This window comes from Hypanus sabinus, chromosome 2 (assembly GCF_030144855.1).
Source record: "Hypanus sabinus isolate sHypSab1 chromosome 2, sHypSab1.hap1, whole genome shotgun sequence".
In the NCBI taxonomy this organism is placed as follows: Eukaryota; Metazoa; Chordata; class Chondrichthyes; order Myliobatiformes; family Dasyatidae; genus Hypanus; species Hypanus sabinus.
Window position 1 is genome coordinate 89,263,450 of NC_082707.1, and position 25,397 is coordinate 89,288,846.

At 43.1% G+C, this 25,397-nt stretch overlaps 1 protein-coding gene across 3 annotated transcripts in view; it reads left to right on the forward strand.

The window, feature by feature from the left end:
- Positions 1-25,397, forward strand: part of crocc2 (ciliary rootlet coiled-coil, rootletin family member 2) — a 356,976-nt gene that overhangs the window by 117,695 nt on the left and 213,884 nt on the right. For all 3 annotated transcript variants that reach the window (XM_059950227.1, XM_059950236.1, XM_059950243.1), the window contains exons 5-6: positions 8,466-8,549; positions 9,761-9,867. In XM_059950227.1, coding sequence (XP_059806210.1) covers positions 8,466-8,549; positions 9,761-9,867 — 191 coding nt within the window. The remainder of the gene's footprint in view (positions 1-8,465; positions 8,550-9,760; positions 9,868-25,397) is intronic.

A 25,397-nucleotide genomic window follows, 5' to 3' on the forward strand; every position in this document is an offset into this window, starting at 1 on the left:
TAACATGTATTTCCCTCAGTTCCTCCATCTCACTAGACCCTCGGTCCCTTACTATTTCCAGAAGATTATTTATGTCCTCCTTAGTGAAGACAGAACCAAAATAGTTATTCAATTGGCCTGCCGTGTCTTTGTTCCCTATGATCAATTCACCTGTTTCTGACTGTAAGGGACCCACATTTGTCTTGACCAATCTTTTTCTTTTCACATATCTATAAAAGCTTTTACAGTCAGTTTTTATGTTCCCTGCCAGCTTTCTCTCATAATCTTTTTTTCCCTTTCCTAATTAAGCCCTTTGTCCTCCTCTGCTGGTCTCTGAATTTCTCCCAGTCCTCAGGTGTGCCGCTTTTTTTTGCTAATTTATATGTTTCTTCTTTGGACTTGATACTACCCCTAATTTCCCTCGTCAGCCATGGGTGCACTACCTTCCCTGGTTTATTCTTTTGTCAATCTGGGATGAACAATTGTTGCAGTTCATCCATGTGATCTTTAAATGCTTGCCATTTCATATCCACCGTCAACCCTTGAAGTATCATTTGCCAGTCTATCTTAGCTAATTCACATCTCATACCTTCAAAGTTACCCTTCTTTAAGTTCAGAACCTTTGTTTCTGAATTAACTATGTCACTCTCCATCTTAATGAAGTATTCCACCATATTATGGTCACTCGCATGACAAGATTGCTAACTAACCCTTCCTCATTGCTCAATACCCAATCTAGAATGGCCTGCTATCTAGTTGGTTCCTTGACATGTTGGTTCAGAAAACCATCCGGCATACATTCCAAGAAATCCTCTTCCTCAGCACCCTTACCAATTTGGTTCACCCAATCTATATGTAGATTGAAGTCACCCATTATAACTACTGTTCCTTTATTGCACGCATTTCTAATTTCCTGTTTAATGCCATCCCCAACCTCACTACTACTGTTAGGTGGCCTGTACACAACTCCCACCAGCGTTGTCTGCCCCTTAGTGTTATGCAGCTCTACCCATATCGATTCCATATCCTCCAGGCTAATGTCCTTTCTTTCTATTGAGTTAATCTCCTCTCTAACCAGCAATGCTACCTCACCTCCTTTTCTTTCCTGTCTATCCCTCCTGAATATTGAATATCCCTGAATGTTGAGCTCCCATCCTTGGTCACCCTGGAGCCATGTCTCTGTGATCCCAACTATATCATATTCATTAATAACTATCTGCACATTCAATTCATCCACCTTGTTATGAATGCTCCTTGCATTGACACACAAAGCCTTCAGGCTTGTTTTTACAACACTCTTAGCCCTTATACAATTATGTTGAAAAGTGGCCCTTTTTGCTTTTTGCCCTGGATTTGCCTGCCTGCCACTTTTACTTTTCACCTTACTACTTTTTGCTTCTACCCTCATTTTACACCCCTCTGTCTCTCTGCACCTGTTCCCATCCTCCTGCCACATTAGTTTAAATCCTCCTGAACAGCAGTAGCAAACACTCCCCCTAGGATATTGGTTCCAGTCCAGCCCAGGTGCAGACCGTCCTGTTTACACCAGTCCCACCTCCCCCAGAACTGGTTCCAGTGCCCCAGAAATTTGAATCCCTCCCCCTTGCGCCATTTTTCAAGCCACATATTCAACTGAAATATCCTCCTATTTCTACTCTGACTAGCACGTGGCACTGGTAGTAATCCAGAGATTATTACCTTTGTGGTCCTACTTTTTAGTTTATCTCCTAACTCCCTAAATTCACCTTGTAGGACCTCATCCCATTTTTTACCTCTATCGTTGGTACCTATGTGCACCACGACCACTGACTGTTCACCCTCCCATTCCAGAATGTCCTGCAGCCGCTCAGAGACATCCTTGACCCTTGCATCAGGGAGGTAACATACCATCCTGGAGTCTCATTTGCGGCCGCAGAAACGCCTATCTATTCCCCTTATAATCAAATCCCCTATCACTATAGCTCTCCCACTCCTTTTCCTTCCCTCCTGTGCTGCAGAGCTACCCATGAACTCGGCTGCTGCTGCCTTCCCCTGATGAGACATCTCCCCTAACAGTATCCAAAACAGTATATCTGTTTAGGAGGGAGATCACCTCAGCGGACTCCTGCACTACCTCCCTACCGCTACTCTGTCTAGTGGCCACCCCTTCCCTTTCTGCCTGTGTAGCCTTTACCTACGATGTGGCCAACTCACTGAACGTGCTATTCATGACTTTCTCAGCATCGCGGATGCTCCAGTGTGAATCTGATCACAGCTCCAGATGGTCAATGCGGTCTGTCAGAAGCTGCAGTTCGACACACTTCCTGCACACATAGTCATCAGGGACACTGGAAGTATCCCTGATTTCCCACATGCTGCAGGATGAACAAACCACGGGGCCAATCTCAGCTGCCATGACCTACCCAATACTTGCCTCAACTTTTGAAACTTTCTCCTTTGAAAGGAACTTACCCGGCCTTACCTCACTTGGAGTAACTCACTTTATTTTATTCTTGACTAGATTTTCAACAGCCTTTGTCACACGGGTTCCTGTACCCTACCATTCTTTCCATCTTATTGGAAAGCACCTAGGCAGAATGTCATGCAAATATTTTTGCCGTACTTTTCCCTGAGACCATCTGCTCCTAATTTATGCTTCCAAGTTCCTGCCGGATAGCTTCATATTTCCCCTTACACCAATTAAACGCTTTCCTAACTTGTCTGTTCCCATCCCTCTCCAATGGTAAAGGAGATAGAATTGTGATTACTACCTCCAAAATGCTCTCTCACTGAGAGACCTGTCAGCTGACAAGGTTCACTTCCTAATACCAGATCAAGTACAGTCTCTACTGTAGTAGGCCTATCTACATATTGTGCCAGGACACCTTCCTGAACACACCTAACAAACTCCACCTCATCTAAACCCCTCACGCTAGGGAAATTTCACTATTTGGGAAATAACTAAGTTCCTCGGGGTGAATATCACAAATGACCTGACTTGGTCTAACCAAGCTGAGACCACTGTCAAGAAGGCCCACCAGCGCCTTTACTTCCTGAGAAAGCTGAAGAAATTTGGCCTGTCCCCTAGAACCCTCACTAATTTTTATAGGTGCACCGTAGAAGCTGGTATTGAAGCTGTCCTGTCCAAGACCGGAAGAAGCTGAAGATCGTGAACACAGCCCAGCACATCTCACAAACCAATCTTCCATCCTTGGACTCACTTTACAGCACATGCTGTCGGAGCAGTGCTGCCAGGATAATCAAGGACAAGGCCCATCCAGCCAACACACTTTTTTTCCCACTTCCCTCCGGGAGAAGGTTCAGGAGCTTGAAGATTCGTAGGGCCAGATTTGGGAACAGCTTCCTTCCAACTGTGATAAGACTGCTGAACGGATCCTGACCCGGATCTGGGCCGTACCTTCCAAATATCTGAATCTGACTTGCACTACCTTACTTTCCCTTTTCTATTTTCTAATTATGATTTATAATTTAAATTTTTATTATATTTACTTTGATTTGTAATTCAGGGAGCGAGAAGCGCAGAAACAAATATCACTGTGATGATTGTACACTCTAATATCAATTGTTTGGTGACTGATGCACCATCAATAACTCACTCTGAGACCATAAAGGTGAGATATCGGCTTTTATTGACTGGAAGAAGGAACAAACAGTGAGTGACCACCATACTACATCCTGGAGACTGAGAGGCCGGGCTCAGGCCTCAATCCCCTTTATACCGGGGTCTGTGGGAGGAGCCACAGGAGCAGTCAGTGGGGGGTGTGTCCAGACAGGTATATGTAGTTCACCACAGTGAAATGAAGTAAAGTAAAAGTAAAGTAAAGTAAATTAAAATCTCTCATCGTGACAACTATTATTATTACACCTTTCCAGAATCTGCCTCCTTATCTGCTCCTTGAACTCCCTGTTACTATTGGGTGGTCTACAAATCCAGTACAGTTATTAGCCCCTTCCTGTTCCTAACTACCACACACAGAGACTCCATAGACAATCCCTGCATGACTTCCTCCTTTCTGTGCAGTCTTGACTCTATCTCTGATTAGCAGTGCTACGCCCCCACCTCTTTTGCCTCCCTCCCTGTCTTTTCTGAAATGTCTAAAGCCTGGCACTCTAAGTAACCATTCCTGCCCTTGAGCCATCCAAGACTCTGTAATGGCCACAACATCATAGCTCCAAGTACTAATCCATGCTCTAAGCTCATCCACTTGTTCATGATGTTTCTTACTTTAAAATAGACATATCTCAAAACATCAGTCTGCGTGCATCTCTTCTCTATCATCTGCCTATCCTCCCTCTCACACTGTCTCCAAGCTTTCTCTATTTGTGAGCCAACCGCTCCTTTATCTTGTCTCTTCAGTTCAGTTCCCAGCCCCAACAATTCTAGTTTAAACTCTCCCCAATAGCCCTAGCAAACCTCCCCACCAGGATATTGGTCCTCCTGGGATTCAAATACAACCCGTCTTTTTTGTACAGGTCACGCCTGCCCCAAAAGAGGTCCCAATGATCCAGAAATCTGAATCCCTGACCATTGCTCAAATCCCTCAGCTATGTATTTATCCTCCACCTCACTCTACTCCTATACTCAGTGTTGCATGGCACAGGCAGTAATCCTGAGATTACTACCTTTGAGGTCCTACTTCTCAGCTTCTTTCCTAACTCCCTGTAGTCTGTTTTCAGGACATCCTCCCTTTTCCTACCTATGTCGGTACCAATACATGCCACAATGTCTGGCTGTTCACCTTCCCACTTCAGGATATCGTGAATGTGATCAGAAACATCCCGGACCCTGGCACCAGGGAGGCAAATTACCATCCGTGTTTCTTTCCTGCATTCACAGAATCTCCTGACTGACCCCTAATTATAGAGTCCCCTATCACTACGACCATCCTCTTCCTTTCCCTACCCTTCTGAGCTACAGGGCCAGACTGTATGTTAGAGTCTGGCAGCTACTGTTGCTTCCCCCAGGTAAGTCGTCGCCCACCAACAGTACTCAAACAGGAGTACTTATTGTTAAGGGGGACAGCCACTTGTATCTGACTCTTGCCCTTCCCTCTCCTGATGGTTACCCACTTACCTGTCTCCCGAGACCCCGGTGTGACTGCTTGCCTATAGCTCCTCTCTATCACCTCACTTCCCTGACCAGACGAAGATCATCGAGCTGCATCTCCAGTTCCCTAACCCGGTGCCTAAGGAGCTGCAGCTCGACGCACCTGATATAGATGTGGCTGTCCGGGAGGCTGGGAGTCTCCCAGACATCACATATCCAACACCCAGTACAGAACACTGGCCTCACAGACAAACTTCCTATTCCTTTTCCTCACAGGTAACTTATCGTGCCTCGACCCGTTATTGCATAAGCCCTGTTGAGCCAAAGCCTTCCCACCCTGTCTGGCTCTGCTCACACGCCCGCTCTATAAAACTGTCTTATTTTAAATTCCTCCCACTGGTCTAACTCGGTGACCCCCACACGCCTTGATCAAACCTGATTAGAGCTGATATGTCCTCAGCCTCAATAGCTTTGTGCCGCTTCTACGTTGCCCTCAGATCTCTAATCTTACATTAATCTATCGACCTTCATTAAATCCCTGCATTGATCTAACCTCTACACCCACCTGAGCTAGGGAACTCCAGAGGTTCTTCACTTTCTGCATGAAGAGGTTCTGAGGTACCACAATTTTAAATGGTTGCCCTTTATCTTGTAGTTGTGACCTTTGCAAGATCCTCCCACAGGAGAAAAGATGTCAACATCTACCTTGTTAGGCCCCCTCAAAATGTTATATGTTTCAATAAGACCACTCCAATTCTCCTACATTTAAAACTTACAGATCTAAATTTTATAGGTGCTCGTGATAGGATAACTCTTCCAATCCAGGAACCAGACCAGTGACTACTTTTGGGCTGCCTTCAATGCCAATACTTCCCTTCCTAATTAAGGAAATCAAAATCCTGCTCAGAAATGGAGCATACTCAGTAGAATAGCCCTTAAACAGCTTAGTTACAAGCAGTAGTAAGCAAAATGCTTACTCAAAGCAGGACTGAAAACCCATATCGCAGAGATAAAGAGCACCTCATCGAAAGTGTTAAATCTGCTGCAGTATTTGGCTAATATAAACAATACTTGGACTCAAGCTGCTTTTGGACAGATGACTCGAGATAACCTCAGGCCTGCTCCAAGAAAGATCCTGAACTAAACACAAAATACTGATGGTAAACCACTTCCCATTGCATAGAATTCCAACTCCAAGAATAACAGTTAAAGCACACAAACTACTGATCCAAGCAAAGAATGTTCTGGATTATCCAGTGTTGAATGGCCAGAGCACTGAACACAAATATTCCCCAGGCGCATGCCTTTGAGCACACTTCCAAGCTTAATCACCCTCAAATCTAATAATTGAGCATGTTTCAGTTTTCCGGCTGCCCTCGCTGGTCAAATGAATGAATGATTAAGGGGCTTGAGCACGTGTGTTGACTAACTGACTATTTTTATTTTCGATTATAGAAAGCCTCGTCCAATGTTTTTCTGGCAATCCCATTGAGCTATTTGTGAAAATTTTGTAATCAATGACTTTTATTATAAAGTCAATCTTTTGCCAGTTTAAACTTCAGGTTTTAAAAAAAAATCAAATCAAAACACTAGCATTTCTGCAGCACTTTTTAATTCCCTGTGACATCCCAAAGCACATTCCATCTAATGAAGTATGTTTTATTGTGGAGCAACAGTTATAGGAAATAAGCTGGCCAAATTGTGCACACTTGGGGGTTATAACTAGCAACATGATATTATGGGATTATTGTGATGTGGAGAGAGACCTCCACTCTTTCTCTTTGCAACGATGCCATGGGATTCCACATGTTCTGTTTTCTTTTCAGATGGAGGCAAGGGCACTAGGTTAGAGAACTGTAGTGTATTGTGGCTTCTTCTGTACTTGTGTAACTATCACTCTAACTGAGTTAGGCATGGAGCATTAAATAACACAAATGTTTATTGTAACAGTTGAGCCCAGACTTTCTGAAAATATTTTACAAACAATATTATAATAAATAACCACCTTACCCATTCTCTTAAGGTAGCACCAACTCAGCAGCCTTAAGGTAGCACTTAACAATTTCTGAATATGTATAATTTATTTTTTATTTCCCAAATCATAAAAATATTGTGCAAGCAGGGGAAGATAATTATATTCAGAAATTATATACTAATAAATTGAAAGAAGCCAATCATAAATTTAGTTATAGTAAAAATCTTCTCATCGATATTTGGTAGAGAGCTGAGCAGATTTTGCAGATTTCCTAGTCTTCTCAGCCCTTCTTTTTCATTCCAATTTCTTATTGTCCTTGCCTTGATGCTTGAGGATTTCCTGCGTTACTTGTCTCACTAAGCTTATTCCCAAAGAGATGTGTTACCCACTGGTGTTACTCAAGGACGATATGATCAAATGGTATTATGTCCCTCACCGGCACTGATGCCCCAAAGTTCTGCAGCCACCTTCTTTCTTCTTGCACTTGGATTGAATGTTGCCAAATTGTACTTCTAAATTAATGAATTAATATATCTGAAATACTAACCAGCGTGCATGAGGTTACTTCTCTGTTGGCCACACTAAAAATCATTTCTTGCTCTCTATGTGCATAGTGAGAACAATAGTCTATAGTGTCCATTAGGAATCTTAGTTCAGCGACCGTGAGTCCAACAGTAATGTTGCTGTCTCTTCATCAAGACACCTACCATTGAGTCTCAGTTGTCTGTGATGTTATGCTAGTGATTGGTATTCAATTTATTGTTGGTACAGTGAAAAACCTGGTTTTACCTGCCATTGATACAAATCATTTCTTCACATCTTCAACGTATTGAGTTGTATCAATGGAAAAACAATTAGCAATACAGATCACAATGCTAGACAAAAAGTCAAGGGCAGACAGACATTATCGTGCAAGGCAACAACAAGGTAGGTTCTGAGGTGAAGTTTTCATCTTGTCCTATTGGGTGACCATTCAGCAGTTTTATAACAGCATTATGAGCCTGGTGCTACAAGCTTACAGGTTTTTGTGTCTTCTGCCTAATGGAGGAGAAGGGGGAATGTCTGAGTTGTAAGGTGTCTTTGTTGCTGTTGGCTACTTTACCAGTGTAGTGAGAAGTGTAGCGGAGTCCATGGAGGGGAGGCTGGTTTTTGTGATATGCTGAGCAGCGTCTTCAACTCTCTGCAGTTCCTTGCGGTGTCGGCCATACTAAGCCATGATGCATCTGCTGATGCAGAATCTTGGGACAGTTGATGGAAATGTGGAATTAATGTAAACGGGTAATCAATGGTCCACATGGTGGGCCGTAGAACCTTTTCTCATCCTGTGTATGACTCTATGACAATAATGCACAGAATAATTTTGTTTTAGTAGTTGCTTCTTATCTCTGCTGTTCTGTTTTATGTCATGGTTCAACATCAAAGATGTACAGGTCATCGATGAAATTCTTGACTCTCTCCATTCAGGTTTTGCAGTATAAGAAGCGGTGTGGTGAGCTGGAACAGGAGATCATCGAGAAAGCCTCTGAGTCGGAGCAACAGAAAGTGTCAGTGAGTTGCAGTTACCAATATTTCAGCCTTAGCAGGAGTAAGGCTTGATTCTTCTCAGCAAGAATGTCTGACAGTTGGTGACAGTCAGGCTCGCACCTGCAACTGGCTTCTTTTTACCTGTGAGACTGTCAATTTTTCAAATGGCTAAGTTGTCTTAACAGTTGGTCAAACGTGTCAGGGAAAGTTTACAGGAGTGGGTGTTGGGGAAGGGCATTGAGGGTGTTGGTCAAAGCAAGAGGTTTGCAGTTAAATTTAAAAAGGATGCTGCGCAGCTTAGAGCCATGATGATAGGAGGTTTTTGTTCAGACTAATCAATAAACAAGTGAAAGTCAGTAAGAGAAAGAGGGCACAAGGAATATGCAGAGTGAGGAACTGAGGAAGAGAGAATTCTGTTCAATATCAACATGCTTTAAAAGAAACCTGACCAAATGTCTACCTTCATACTTACTAAACTCCAGTGTTTTGACTGATTGTGTAGATTTCTACTGAGTGCCTACAAACATCGCTCTTTGGTGTGACACTACTCGATGCATTTTGGAGAGCGTTATACAGGGAAATGAAGTGTTAGAGAGAACAAATATCCTAATGGAATGGAAACAGCAACAGTCTCATATTCAACATCAAATGATTTTATACTTTGCTTTAACATTACTAAAATCCTCAGTAGAATGAGCAAACTTTACAAAGACCGCACTGGAGGTCAGGATTGAGCACTAATTGTTGGACATCTCAGGCAGGTGACTCTACTAGTTTCAACATGAGAGTTGAACAAGATTACAGAGGAATTTGGATTTGTGAGTGCTGGAAATCACCTCCAATATAATGAGCAGTTGATCTTCTGAAGTGGTTGCAGTCCACATGAGGAGGATAGAGAGACAAGGAGAACAAGTCCCAGCTGGAGTTCCTTGGTAACTAGCTTGTGTATCTCAGTGTGTGTAACTATAGTTAGCACTTACCTTAGGTGGCTAGATATTCTGCTGAAAAGCAAGCATGAGGAACAGGAGCATGGAAATAATAAAACATGGATGAGGATGTCCCCCACAATAGAAGCAAACGAGGACCAGAACAGGTGCGTGGGCATTATGAATATGTAGACCACGGGTTTTCCAATGAGATGTCATAGGTCCGAGCCCCTTTTGCTTCGGTCTCACTCATTCTTGTAAGTTTTTTCCATCCTATCATCACAGTTTGGCTACCGTTGTTAATTTTAGTTACAGACACGCTTGGAGACAACAGAATCCCAATTGAGGAGGACGGAATATGAGCACAATGCTGAACTGGAAAGCACTCTCATTCGACTGGAAGAAGAGCAGCAAAGGTCCGTGACACTTATCTGTTTTTCTCTTCAGTACCTTGACCAATTGCCCATCATTCTGCGGAGTGGCTGTGGTGGTGGTGTACAGAGACTCCCAGAGCAGGAAAAGTACTGGAGTCTGTTATGTAGGAAATAATAATGGGATTTGCCAGAATGGATTTATGTATGGGAATTCACTGACATATCTTTGAGCTTTTTAAAGTTGTGGTGAGTGGAATAGATAAGGGGAAACTATGGATGTGTACTCTGGAATTTCAGATTCAGTTTAGTTTATTGTCATATACACCAGGGTGCAATGTAATTCCTCTCAGAGTAATTGGTAATAATAAACTAAATACAGCAATGGGACGAAACAAAATGATGAAGCAATGGATACTTATTGAAGAGGTAATTAAAACTAGGGCAATAGGGAATAGGGGGTAATATATGAATGTGTAGACTTAAGATAGTCAGGGTGCACAACTGCTCCAACCTGCCCTTCATCCTCAAAACAGATGCTCCCAGGGCTGTGTGCGGAGCCCATCGTTGTACACTCTGCTTACGCCTGTCTGCATGACCAAACACCCAAATAATTACATTGACTTCTCTAACTTCCATTAATGCCTCTCCTCCCCTTCTTACCCCATCCCTGCCATATTTAGTTGTTTGTTTTTTTTCTCTCTCTCTGCCCATCACTCTGCCTGTTCTCCATCTCCCTCTGGTGCTCCCCCTTTCTTTTTCCCTAGGCCTCCCGTCCCATGATCCTTTCCCTTCTCCAGCTCTGTATCACTTTTGCCAATCACCTTTCCAGCTCTTAGCTTCATCCCATCCGCTCCAGTCTTGTCCTATCATTTCACATTTCTCCCTCCCCCTCCTACTTTCAAATCTCTTAGTACCTTTCCTTTCAGTTAGTCCTGACGAAAGGTCTCAGCCCAAAACGTTGACAGTGCTTCTCCCTATAGATGCTGCCTGGCCTGCTGCGTTCCACCAGCATTTTGTGTGTGTTGAAGTAATTATATTGTCAAGCTTGCTGATGATGTGACAGTGGTGGGACTCATCACCAACAATGATGAGGTGACCTACAGAGAGGAGGTGGAATTGCTCGAGGCCTGGTGCCAGGCGAATAACCTCTTCCTTAATGTCAACAAGACAGTGGAGATGATGAACAGACCGGATATGACCTATTTTACACCTAGGGCCTTGGTGTAAATTGACAGAATTGTTATCAGTTTAGAGCCGGTTATTCTGCCAGCAATTTTACATATATGACAGTTTAAAGGAAATAAGCGATAATAAGTAGTAGTGTGATTAATTTCAATGTAAAGCTGCTTCATTTGAGTAATTAATGTTTGAGAGCAATTCATTATGAATCTATAAAAGGACACAAAGCAGCCTCTGAATTCATACCTGAATTGGGGTTGTAGAATTTTCGGTAACACTAATACAGCCACAAGACCAAATGCAGTGCTGTGGCATTCTGACAGTCTCTGTGAAATGAGCAATGCTCCACGCGGTTAACACCTGGCTGCAGGTGCTGTATAAATCCGATCACTAGGGAACAGTTTCTGCTTGACTCAGCTTCTGCTCAAATGTTGTGCTTGGCTCAAAGGGTCTGTTTATGGCAGTGAGTGGGAAGTGGTTTGATGCACAGCTGTTGGATTGCGATACATGTTTATCTGGAATTGACTGTACCAGTGTGTGCTTGACTGTTCCTGATGTCCTCATTTTTACCTACCAGCCAAGATTCAGCTTAGAATTACAGGCCCTGCTGCATGCTTATAGAGGCATTTAAACACGGTGTTTCATCTCACTGAATTCTGATCTCTTTCCTTCTTAGTTTCATCTCATTATTATTTGATAAGTATATTAATGATGAGTTTAGCCTATTATTTTAACATATGTCGGTTTGACCTACTTGGCAACACTGTCCTTGGAGCTAAAAAATGATTGCTCTAAAGATCTGAGCACATAATCTAAGGCAGCACTGGGGGAGTGCTGAAGTTTAGAAGGTGTCATTTTTCAAACAAGTTCTAAAGTTTGCTCAGGTGGGTGCTAAAGATCCCACAGCCTTATTCAAAGAAGAGCTGGGAATTTCCTTCCAGTCATTCGGACAACTTGTCTCTCAAGAGCAGACCAACCGGTGAAAGATTATCTGGTCTTGCATCCCACCTGCTTTTTTTCATGGAATTTTGCTGTACGGTAATTGGAAACATGTCTAGCAGTGCAACATCAGCAAGTGCACTTTGAAAGTAATTCAAGAGAGGTTAAGCACTTTGGGATGAACTGGTTCCTGCTATTGGGAGCAGGATTAATTTTGCTCCTTAAAGTATTGTAACTTAGAGTTCATGCAGCAGATCTTTCTAATTAACAACAGCTGTGTAAATGGGACATCTTTCAGTGCTGGGAGAGTTGTAATGACAACACAAAGATTCTTCATCCTGTTGTACTCAAACCTCTAACAGGACGGAACATTTCCTTTTTCATAAATTTTCATGTTCAGCAGCTCCCTTCCCTCTGAATACCAAACCACCATCCTCCAACTGTTACCCAGTTAGGTGACAAAGTGCAATTGAACCAAAAAAAAACTTCTGCCTTTTGTCACCTAGATAAAAGCTGCAGGAGTTCTCCAGAACTGATCAGTCGAGATGGACAGGAGGGTGTGAGCACGTGAGGTAGCTGCATGTATCCAAAAGGTAGAGTGGGGAAACCTCATTCTTAGTACTTGGTCATTTGGCCCAAAGTGAGATTTTCAGCAGAATCGACAGAATGGATGCTGAGAAAAATGTTTTCCTAGTGGGAGTATTTAGACGCAAGGTTATAGTTTCAGAATAAGTAGTCACCCATTTCAGATGGAAATGAGGATTCAGAACATATGGAATTCTTTTCCCCAGAGGGCCGTGGAGAAGAGTCATTGGACATAAGAAGTAGTTTGACATGTATTCAAACCACAGAGGTATCAAGAGATATGGAGGGAGAAGGAAAAAAATGGTGCTGTGGCTGAGATTGAATCAGCTATGATGTTATTACCTAACAGAATATGGTCAAGGAGCTGAATAGCTCCTATTTCTTGTGTACTTTTGTTCAGTATCTCTCAATGACTTCTAGGGAAATTGTGTCCAAGCAAAGTGATTAACCAGGTTTGTGGACAAAACTTCAGTCTAAGTGGATGTTGGGGTGTTTTCTGATGAGGAGAAGCTGAGAAAGCTTAAGAAAAAGGACAAGATACAAGATGGTAACACGGTATTGATAACAGGACAGAGCATACAAATGCGACAGAGATTCCTACAGTTAGAGTTGTGTCAGGAAATGCTTCCCCTATCTCACCACAAGAATTGTTCTTTCCCTCCCCCCATTACTCACTATAATTATGAGATACATCTCTCTATTCCCATGCACACCCACCAGGCTTCCTCCTCTATTGTTTACCCCAGTCACCAATCAGCACTCACACAACTTGTAAAGCTACTTCCTTGTAATCCAGAAGACCCAACCTCCCTGTTTCATGAGCTGGGAAAGATATCTTCCTCCTCTGCTGACCCAGTGAAGCCACTGACCTTCGACCTTCGTGAATCAACCGAATATCCAGCCTCTCTGCCCCAGAACCCTTTACAATGATCAACTTTATAATGACCTGCTTTAATGCCTCATAGTGTCACTATCCCTCAAGAGTTGACGTAGTCTCCATTACACCAGAAATTCTGCAGATGCTGTAAATCCAAAGCAACACACACAAAATGCTGGAGGAACTCAGCAGGTCAGGCAGCATTTGTGGAAATGAATAAACAGTTGTCGTTTTGGGCCAAGACTTTTCTTCAGGAATAGATAGGTAGGGGGGAGACAAGAAAACAAAGATGTTGGGAGAGGGGAAGGACGATAGCTAAAAGATGGTAAGTAAAGCCAGATGGTTGGTAAATGTAAAGGGCTGGAGAGGAAGGAATCTGATTAGAGGAGAGTGGACCAGAGGAGAACGGGAAGGAGAACAGGACCCAGGGAGATGATAGATAAGTGAGAAGTAGTGAGAGGCCAGTGGGGAACAGAAGAAGAGGGTTGGAGTTATTTTTTACCGGAAGGAGAAATCGATATCTATGCTCTCAATTTGGAGGCTAACCAGATGGATTATAAGGTGTTACTCCTCCACTATAAGGGTTGCCTCATTGTGGCACACAATCGGAGCCCATAGACCAACAAGTCAGGATGGGAAGGGGAATTGGAAATAAAATGTTTGGCCACCAGGTATTTCTGCTTTTGGCAGATGGAGTGGAAATGCTCAACAAAGCAGTCCCCCCAGTTTATGATGCGTATCACCAATGTAGAGGAGGCCACATCGGGAGCACCAGACAGAGTAGATGACTCCAGCAAGTTCACTGGTGTAGAGTTGCCTCACCTGGAAGGACTGTTTGAGGCCCTGAATGGAGGTGAGGGAGAAAGTGAGTGGGTGGATGTAGCACTTTGGCCACTTTTAGGGATAAGTGCCGGGAGCAAGTTTAGTGGGGAGTGACAGATGAAAAGGGAATCACGAAGGGTGTGATCCATGTGGAAAATGGAGAGTAGGGAGGTGAAGATATGTTTGGTTGTCGATTCCTTTTGGAGATAATGGATGCTGTGGAGATTGATTTGATAGATGTGGAGGCTCATGGGGTGGTAGGTAAGGACAAGAGGAACTCTATCAGTGATAAGGCAACAGGAAGATGGGGTGAGCATGGATGTTTGTGAAATGGAAGAGATTTAGGTGAGAGCAGCATCAATGGTGGAGGAAGGGAAACCCTGTCCTTTGCAGGAGGAGGATATCTCTGACGTCCTGAAAAGAAAAGCCACAGCCTGGGAACATGTATGGCAGAGTCGAAGGGTCTGGGAAAAGGGAATAGCATTTTTACAGGCAATATGGTGGGAAGAGATATAGTCAAGAAAACTAGTTGAATTGGTAGGTTTATAAGAGGTGTCAGTTGACAGTTTGTCACCAGAGATAGAGACAGAGAGATCAGGAAGGGATATAGAAGTATCAGAAATGGACCAACTGAATTTAAGGCAGGGTGGAAGTTGAAGGCAAAGTTGGTGAAATTGATGAGCTCAGCATGGGTACATGAAGCAGCACCAGTGCATTTGTCAATATATCAGAGGAAGAGTTGGGGAGCATTACTAGGGAAGGATTAGAGTATGGCAGACATAGTTGGGACCCATGCAGGTCTGCATGGCCTCCCCTCAGGCATAGGGGAATAGACAAGCATGCCATATACCTTCTTAACCACCTAGCAGCCTGTGTAGCCACTTTCAGAAATGTTAGATTCTGAAGTTTTAGTCCAAAATTCTTTCAGAAGACAAGAAAACTTGTTGCTTCATGATGGTTTTATTCAGTGTTGATAGAACAATTGGAAACAGGAACAGAAGCTAGTAGAAGGCTTAAAGACAGAGACAAAGATGATAAAATTGTGCTGCCTTGCAGTGCAGCTCTTGAACTATGGATTAGGAAAATTCCATTCAGATTTGTAGATAAGAGTTAACCGATAATACTTCTGGGGCGCTTAGGATCGACTCAAGTAGCAGCAGTACTCTCAATGGATACAATTAAATATTCCTGTTACACCCTGTTACAGCTAAAAAGCACACTGCTACCAAGGTCAGTAGAGTTAACAAAGATGTCTTAATGCATTTAAATGATCTATCACTGCTTAAAACTGACAGAAACAATACCAATTGTGGTTAGAAGCGCCCGTGTAGGATTACTCGGAAGAAGCGTGGGTGCACAGCGGGGTTACAAATGCGTTTAAGGAACTGGGGTTTTAAACTCCCTATGCCAACTATCTTGCAGTCTCTGGGGAATGAAATCAACAATCTCAGAGCTAGGGTGCTGAATCAGAGACCGCTTATGTCCTTTGATAGTCTTTACTCAAGTAAAAAGGTGAATTATGATAAGGCATATTATTATGAATAATATAATTTGTGATAGAATCAGAATCAGCTTTAATATCACTAGCATATGTCATAAAACTTGTTGCATTGAAGAAACAGTACATTGCAATACATAGTAATAAAAAGCTATAATTAACATTAGTATATACTGTATACATAAAAATAGATTAAACACATAGTGCACAAGGAAGAGAAAAAAGTAGTGAGGTAGTGTTCATGGGTTTGCTGTCCATTCAGAAATCTGATGGCAGAGGGGGAAAAGCTGTTCCTGAAATGTTGAAATGTTGAGTGTGTGAATTCGGGCTCCTGTACCTCTTCTTTGGCGGTAGCAATTAGAAGAGTTCATGTCCTGGATGATGGGGATCCTAAATGGTGGTTGCTGCCTTTTGAGGTTTCACCTTTAGGGTGCCCTCAATACTTGGGAGGATAGTGCCCATGAAGAAGCTGGCTGAGTTTACAACTTTCTGCAGCTTTTTCCGATCCCGTGCAGTGGCTCCTCCATACCAGACAGTGATGCAACCAGTTAGAGTCCTCTCCATGATATATCTGTAGAAATTTGCGAGTGTCTTCGGTGACGTACCAAGTCCCCTCAAGTTCCTGCTGAAGTCTAGCTGTGTCATGCCTTCTTTGTAATTGCATCCATATGTTGGGCCCAGGATACTTCTGTAGACAGACCTAAAGTTCATTCCCAGCAACTTTAAACTGCTCACCCTTTCTATTGCTGATCCCTCGATGAGGACAGCTGTGTGTTCCCTTGACTTCCCCTTCCTGAAGTCCACAATAAATTCCTTAGTCTCACTGATATTGAGTGCAAAGTTGTTGTTGTGACACCACTCAAATAGCTGTTCTATCTCGCTCCAAAACATCTCCTTGTAACCATCTGAGATTCTGCCAACTGCTGTGTCATCGGCAACTTTATAGATGGTATTTGAGTTGTTGCCCGCCATACAATCAGAGGAGTAGGGAGAGCAGAACAGTGCACTAAGCCCACCTCCCTAAGGTGCACCAATATTGATTGTCAGTGAGGAGGAAGTGTTATTTCCTATCTGCACAGACTGTGCTCTCCCAGTGAGGAAGTCAGGGATCCAGTTGCAGAGGCAGGTACAGAGGCCCAGGTTTTGGAGCTTGTTGATCAGAACTGAGGGCATCATTGTTTTGTGTGCTGAGCTGTAATCAATAAGCAGCATCCTGACATAGTTATTTCTATTGTCCAGGTGATCCAAGGTTGACTTGAGGGCCAGTGAGATTGCATAATGTAATGTAAAGAATTTACTTCGCATATTTGTGAAGGATGTAAGAAATAAAGTCAATTCAACTCAATTGAATCCACTGCAGATCTATTGTATTGATAGACAAATTGCAGGTCCCTGCTTAGGCAGGAATTCATTCTAGGTATGACTAACCTTTGAAGGCACTTCATCGCAGTAGATGTGAGTGAGTGCTACTGGACAATCATCGTTATGGCAGCTCACCCTGCCCTTCTTGAACACTGGTGTGATTGTTACTCTTCTGAAGCATGTAGAAACCTGCGCTGTAGCAGTGAGCAATTGAAGCTGTCTGAACCCTCCCACCAGATGGTTGGCACATGATTTCAGTGCTCTACTATGTACACCATCAGGGCCTGTTGCCTTGCAAGGGGTCGGCCTCTTGCAAGATGTCTGACATCAGCTTCTAAGACAGAGATCACAAGGTCATCAGATGTTGCAGGGATTCACAGAAGTGTAGTTTTATTCTCCTATTCAAAATGTGCATAAGAGATGCTGAGCTCATCTGGAAGTGAGTTATCACTGCTGTTCATAATGTTAGGTTTCACTTTGCAGGAAGTTACAGCCAACAAACCCCATCAGAATTGACGTGCAACTGATTCCACCTCTAACCTCAATCAGAATTGGTCTTCTACTCTTAAAATACCTTCTATACCTAGACTTCTTGTATATTTCTGGATCACTGGTCTTGAATGCCATAATTCTAGCCCTCAGCAGACTACGAATCTCCTGGATCATCCACAACTTTTGTTTTGGGTATGTCTAGTATGTTCCTGAAGATACACGCTCATCCACACAGGTTGTGAGTAACCCTAGCTTCTGAGACTCAAATGAAACCAGTCAAAGAAATCCCATCTATCAGATTGATGTTGCCTCTTTATGGATATGATCAGCCAAATTAGTTATGTCTTCAGCCTCTCAGGTATGTAAGTACAAAACTCTCTACCTACAAGTGCATGCGTTCTCCCTTCAACTGCTAAGTGAAGATCTAATGGCATATGATTTTGAAGAACCATCTTATGCATGGCAGCTAGTTTTGTTCCTTTCCCCAAGGCATTGGCAGCATCCTTTCTAAACTTGCAAAGACATTTTTGATGCCTCGTGTCCTCCTTACAACACTGTAAAATGGGAATAAAATTGATGTCAGCAATCTCTTTTGGAATTCTCTCATGCACTTCTAGACCTGGGAGCTAAAGGTAAGGTGTGTGTGTGTGTGTGTGTGTGAGTCTCACAACAGGGAAAACATAACTTAAATAGCAAGATCCTAACCAACTAAGTGGAAGAGAGATGTAGACTCTATTTCCGCACAGAAATTACACATTGTTCCAAGAACTTCACACATTTCTTATTACTTGACAGGAGCCTTGATGAATTGTAATATTTTTCTGATCATCAATGTAAATTCTAGATTCATAATTCCATTTAAGCCAGTGTAAAGTGTAATCGCATGAACTATGCCCAACTGGAATGGTACCTCCTCTGCTCAAGCAAAAGTTAGCTTTTTTAGTAAACACATGAAAAGATTTAATAGCTTTATCATATACACTAGATGTGGATATATCTCAGGACAAGATGTGAATAGAGTCAGATATAATATTCCCTAAATCATGCCGATTATATTTACATAAATGATCCAGTTTAAAATGGTATGTAGGGGGTATGACCATCGTATATTTATGTCTCCCTTGAGAATAATGAATCATAGGCATAATGTCAACATCGCCATTGCTGGAATGTTTAATAAAGTGGATGCATGTTTATTCTGGGTCTACAGGAATGCCCAGCGTTAGTGAATATTTTGAAGTATGTGGTATATACTGACATACCCAGCAGCTAGAAGCATTAACTGTATCAGCAAATTCCTGTGAGACTCATAGGTATACATTATGAGATATCTCACTGGTTCATTATGAGCCGGGAAAATAGTCAAAAATATAGCAACTAATATTTGAATGAACATTCATAATGTTCAGTAGTTGTTGATGTGCTTGAAGTCTTCTGGCTGGTTCATTGCAGCCCAGCAGTGTAGGCACTGTGACTAAGAGGTTTCAAAAACATAAACCACAGCACTCATTGTCCTCATCAAGTAGTACTTTAGCTCACTAGCAGCTGCTGGCATGTAACCACTTGTGTTTTTTTTTTACCTTCCACTTTCACTGCCAAGTTGGTAATTAACAGCATTTGATAAGAAACTTGCCCAAGTTCCCCAATGGATCCTTATATGGTTTCTTAATCAGGGCCCACTCACGAGGAATCAGAGTGCTTCTTCCTTCTGCTGGATCACTCCAAACATTGGAAACCTCTTGTGAAGCAGAATGGATGGCTTGGGGTAATTTCCCTCAATAGTTAGCTAAACTGTCTACTAAAATTGTTGGAGCGGCCTTTGTTGGAATGGGCTGTGTTAGAGTGGCAATTTTGAGGCTTGACTCTTTGAGGCTTGAGTGAGAGAAGGCAAGAAAGCTGTAGGTAGAATTTCTTCCCCTCCCCTCCCCCCCCCCGTTTACTTATTGTTCTCCTTCTTTATATCTCTACAGTTAGAAAAGTAGGGATACTGGGCTGGATAGTTGAATGTTCCTCCTGCTGGATGTGGGAAGACAGGGAGAGCTCCAATGTCCCTGATGACTACACCTGCGAGAAGTGCATCCTGCTGCAGCTTTTAATAGTTCATGTTAAGGAGCTGGAGCAGGAACTGGATGAACTCTGGGTGGAGGAGGTTGTACAGAGGTTGTTACACCCAAGGTGCAGGACCCAGAAGACTGGTTGACAGGAAGGGAAAAGGGTTTAAACAGCCAGTGCAGAGTACCGCTGTTGGCATCCCCCTCAACACTAAGTATAGCATTTTGGATACTGATGCGGGGGGGGGGGGGTGCGCAGGGGAATGACCTAACAGAAGAAAGTCACAGCATGTGTATGGCTCTGTGAATCAGAAGAGAATGGGGTTGAAGAGGTAAGCTGTAGTAATAGGGGATTCATTAGTTAAGGAGTATCAGTGGATGAGAATAAGATTTCCAAAAGGTATGTTGCCTCCAGGTGCCAGGGTCAGGGACATCTTGATCAAGTCCTCAGCATTCTTAAGTTGGAGGGTGAGCAGCCAGAGGTTGTGGTCCGTGTAGTTACCAATGACATAGGTAGGAGGAGTGACAAGGTTCTGCAATGTGAATTCAGGGAGTTTGGTGCTAAGTTAAAGGGCAGGACATCTAGGGTTGTCATCCAAGGACTGCTACCCATGCCACATGCCAATGAGGCTAGAAATAGGAATATCATACAGTTTGACACATGGCTAAGGACTTGGTGTAGGAGAGAATGCATCAGAATTTTGGATCTTCGGGCTCCCTTCCAGTTCCAGTTCCTTAATACATTCTGTCAGGAGCTGCAGCTCGGTGCACCTGGTGCAGATGTGTTAATCTGGAAGACTGGACATCTCTCAGATTTCCCACATTCCACCCAGAGTACAAAACTGCCCCTGAAGCCTTTTTAACTAACCTATTATGCCCTAACAAATGAGGAATGAACAAATAAGGACAGAGAGAGAGAGTAACTTACAAGACAATGTACCTCACTCAAGCCTAAGCCTGATGGGCCAAAGCTACTGAAAGAGTGGTGATCAATGGCAGTTGGTGATCACAATCCCACTAGTTTCAAAGTAAATAGGCTAAAGGATCGACTGGTCCATGAGTTGAGTTCTAAATTGGAGAAAGGCCTGTTTTGATGGTTTCCAGTCTCCCAGATGTCCACATCTGCGCCAGGCACACTGAGATGCAGCTCCTGAGAGACTGTGTTAGGGATCTGGAGCTGTGGCTTGATGACCTACAGCTTATTAGGGAAAGTGAGCAGGAGATAAATAGGAACTACAGGGAGTTAGCACCCTGAGATTGCAGGAGTTAGACAATTGAGTGACTGTCAGGGAAGATTTCAGATAGTAGAGAGCACCCCTGTGGCCATCCCCTTCAGTAATCGTTAGCTCGTTTTGGATGCTGCTCAGTGGGATGACCTGACAGTGGACAACCACGGCGATCAGATCTCTGGCACTGAGCCTGGTTCCATGGTGCAGAAGAGAGAGAAGATGAGGAATGCAGTAGTCATAGGGTATTTCATAGTGAGGGGAACAAAGAGGAGGTTCTGTCAGCCTGATAGAGATACCTGCATGGTGCCAGAATATGGGATGTCTTGGATCGGGTCCAGAGTATTCTGAAACGAGAGGGTGAACAGCCAGAAGTCTTGGTACATGTTGATACCAATAACAAAGGGAGGAGGTCCTGAAGAGAGAATTCAGGGAGTTGGGTAGGAAGCTGCAAAGCAGGACCTCCAGGAAGGTAATCTCAGGATTGCTGCCTGTGCCACATGCTAACAAGTGCAAGAACAGCATAATCAGGCATACTAATGTGTGGCTGAGAGACTGGTGTAGGGGGAAGGGCTTCAGGCTCCTGGATCATTGGGGCCTCTTCTGGGGGAGATGCAACCTGTACAAAAACTATGGGTTATACCTGAACCCAAAGGGGTCCAATATCCTAGCAGGCAGATTTAATGGAGCTGCTAGGGAAGGTTTAAACTAATTTGACAGGCAAATGGGAACCAGAGTGATAGGGCAGAGGAAGGGGGAAACAGAAATATGTTAAAGATAGCGTGCAACAGAGATGATAGAAAGGAGAGGCAGGAGGTGAGGCATAATCACAGCCAGTGGTATGATTTACAGGGCAATAGAGGCATGATACACATAGAACAGAAAGCAACAAATACTGGACACAGCATAAGAAATAGAATGGACAATCTTGAAATTCAGCTACAGATTGGCAAGTATGACATTGTGGCCATCTCTGAAACTTGGCTAAAAGGTGGCTGCCATTGGGAGCTGAACATCCAGGGATATATGGTGTATCGGAAAGATAGGTTAGTAGACAGAGGGGATGATGTGGCCCTGTGTGTAAGAAATGATATTAAATCATTAGAAAGAGATGACATAAGATCTATGAGCTGAGTTGAGAAATGGCAAGGGTAAAAGATCCCTAATGGCTTTTGTATACAGGCATCCAAACAGCAGCTGGGATGTGGATTACAATTTACAGCAGGAGATAGAAAAGGCATGTCAGAAGGGCAATGTCATGGTAAACGTTGGGGATTTTAACATGAAAGTGGATTGGGAAAACCGGGCCTGTACTGGACTTTAAGAGAGAGAATTTATGGAATGTCTAAGGGATGGCTTTTAAAACAGCTTGTTGTTGAGCCCACTAGGGGATCAGTTGTGCATTGATCTGGAGGTGATAAGAGAGTTTAAGGTTAAGGAAACTTTAGGGAACAGTGATCATAATATAATTGCGTTCACTTTGAAATTTGAGAAGGAGAAACTTAAATCCAAAGTGTCGGTATTTCAGTGGAATAAAGGAAATTCCAATGGCACGAGAGGGGAACTGACCAAGGTTGACTGGAAAGAGACACTAGCAGGAAGGACAGCAGAGCAGCAATGGCTGGAGTCCCTGTGTAAAATGAGGGAAGTGCAAGACAGATATAATCCAAATAAGAAGAAATTTTCAAATGGAAGGACACTACCGTGGCTGACAAGTGAAGTCAGAGCCAAAGTAAAAGCAAAAGAGAGTGCATACAAGGAAGCCAAAGATAGCAGGAAGATAGAGCACTGGGAAGCTTTTAAAAACTTGCAGAAGGAAACTAAGAGGGTCACTAGGAAGGAAAAGATGATTTATGAAAGGAAGCTGGTGACTAATATCAAAGAAGATACTAAAACATTTTTTAAATATATAAAGGGTGGAAGAGAGTTGAGGGTAGATATAGGACCAAAAGAAAATGATGCTGGAGATATTGTAATGAGAGATGCAGAGACAGCAGAGGAACTGAATGCGTATTTTGCATCAGTCTTCACAGTGGAAGATATCTGCAGTCTATCAGACATTCAAGAGAGTCAGGGATAATTCTTCTGGACTTGATGGAATGCACCCTTGGGTTCTGAAGGATGTAGCTGGAGAGGTTGCGGAGGCATTAACAATGATCTTCAAGAATCAATAGATTCTGGCATTGTACCAAATGATTGGAAAATTGCAAATGTTACTCTGCTATTTAAGAAGGGTGGGAGGCAGCAGAAAAGAAATTATAGACCTGTTAGCCTGACATCAGTGGTTGGGAAGTTACTGGAATTGTTTGTTAGGGATGAGATTACGAAGTACCTGGAGGCACATGACAAGATAGGCCAACGCCAGCATGGTTTTCTGAAAGGAAAATCCTGCTTGACTAACCTACTGCAATTTTTGAGAAAATTACAAGCAGGGTAGATAAAGGAGATGCAGAAGATATGGTATACTTGGATTTTCAGAAGGCCTTTGACAAGGTGCCACACATGGGGCTGCTTAGCAAGATAAGAGCCTATGGTATTAGAGGGAAGTTACTAGCATGGGTGGAGCATTGGCTGATCGGCAGAAAACAGAGAGTGGGAATAAAGCAATCCTGTTCCGGTTGGCTGCTGGTTACCAGTGGAGTTCCACAGGGGTCGGTGTTGGGACCGCTGCTTTTTACGATGTGTGTCATTGATTTGGACTATGGGATTAATGGATTTTTGGCTAAATTTCCTCATGTCGAGGAAACAGAGAGCCTGCAGAGAAACTTAGATAGCTTAGGGGAATGGGCAAAGAAGTGGCAAATTAAATACAATGTTGGAAAGTGTATCGTCATATATTTTGGTGGAAGAAATAAACGGGCAGACTATTATTTAGGTGGGAAGAGAATTCGAAATGCAGAAATGCAAAGGGACTTGGGAGTCCTTGTGCAGGATAACCTCCAGGTTGATTCAGTGGTGAAGAAGGCAAATGCAATGTTTGCATTCACTTGTAGAGGTATAGAATATAAGAGCAGGGATGTGATGTTGAGGCTTTATAAGGCACTTGTGAGACCACACTTGGAGTATTATGTACAGTTTTGGGTTCCTTATTTTAGAAAGGATATACTGACATCAGGGAGGTTCAAAGAAGATTCACGAGAATGATTCCAGGAATGAAAGGGTTACCGTATGAAGAACATCTGGCAGCTCTTGGGCTGTATTCCCTGGAGTTCAGGAGAATGAGGAGGGATCTCACTGAAACATTCCAAATGTTAAAAGGCCTGAAAAGATTAGATATGGCAAAGTTATCTCCCATGGTAGGGGGTTCTAGAACAAGTGGGCACGACTTCAGGGTTGAAGGACGTCCATTTAGAACGGAGATACAGAGAAATTACTCGAGTCAGAGGGTGGTAAATCTGTGGAATTTTTTGCCATGGGTGGCTGTGGAGGCTAAGTCATTGGGTGCATTTAAGGCAGAGATAGATAGGCTCCTGATTAGCCAGGGCATCAAAGGGTATGGGGAGAAGGCAGGGGAGCGGGGATGACCAGTAGAATTGGATCAGCCCATGATTGAATGGCAGAGCAGACCCGATGGGCCTGCTCATATATCTTATGGTCTTATTTTCTAAAGTTTGTATATGCTTGTCAGAGTAACAGGTTTAGGGAATCTTGGTTTTCAAGAGCTATTGAGGCCCTGGTTAAGTTAAAAAAGGTGCATAGGCAGGTAGAACAAATGATGTAGTAGAGGAGTATAAGAAAAGCACGAGAACATTTAAGAAAGAATTCGGGAGGGCCAAAAGAAGGCATGAGTTTGTGCTAGCGTATGAGGTGAAGGAGAATCCTAAGGGATTCTTTGGACATGTTTAGAACAAAGGGGTAGTAAGGGGCAAAATTGGTCGTCTGGAAGATCAAAATGGTAATTTATTCATTGAGCCAAATGAAATGGGGGAGATCTTAAATGGATTTTTACATCTGGAATTACTTGGGAGGACAGAGTCTATAAAAGTGAGGCAAAGCAGTAGTGAAGTCATGGACCCTATAGAGAGCAGGAGGTGTTTGCTATCTTGTGGCAAATTTGGGTGGACAAATTCCCAGGGCTTGGCAAACTGTTCCCTCAGGCCCTGTGTAATGCAAGTGCAAAAATTACAGGAGCCCTAGCAGAGTTATTTAAATCATCCTTCATGACACATGAGGTGCTGGAGGATTGGAGGATAGCTAATGTTGTTCTGCTGTTTATGAAAGGCTTTAAAAATAAACTAGGAAATTATATGCCACTGAGCCTGACATTAGTGAGAAAGTTATTGGAAGGTATTCTAAGAGGCCTGATATCTGGCTATTTGGATATACATAGACCGATTAGGGATAGTCAGCAAGGATTTCTGTGTGGAAGGTTGTGTATAATCAATCTTAAATTGGATAAGGCATTGGCCCTGTGAGAGAAGCCAGAAAGTGGTAGTTAATGATTGCCTCTCTGACTAGTGGTCTATGACTAGTGGATTGCCGCAGTGACTGGTGTTATTTGTCATCTATATCAATGATCTGGATGGTAATATGGTGAACTG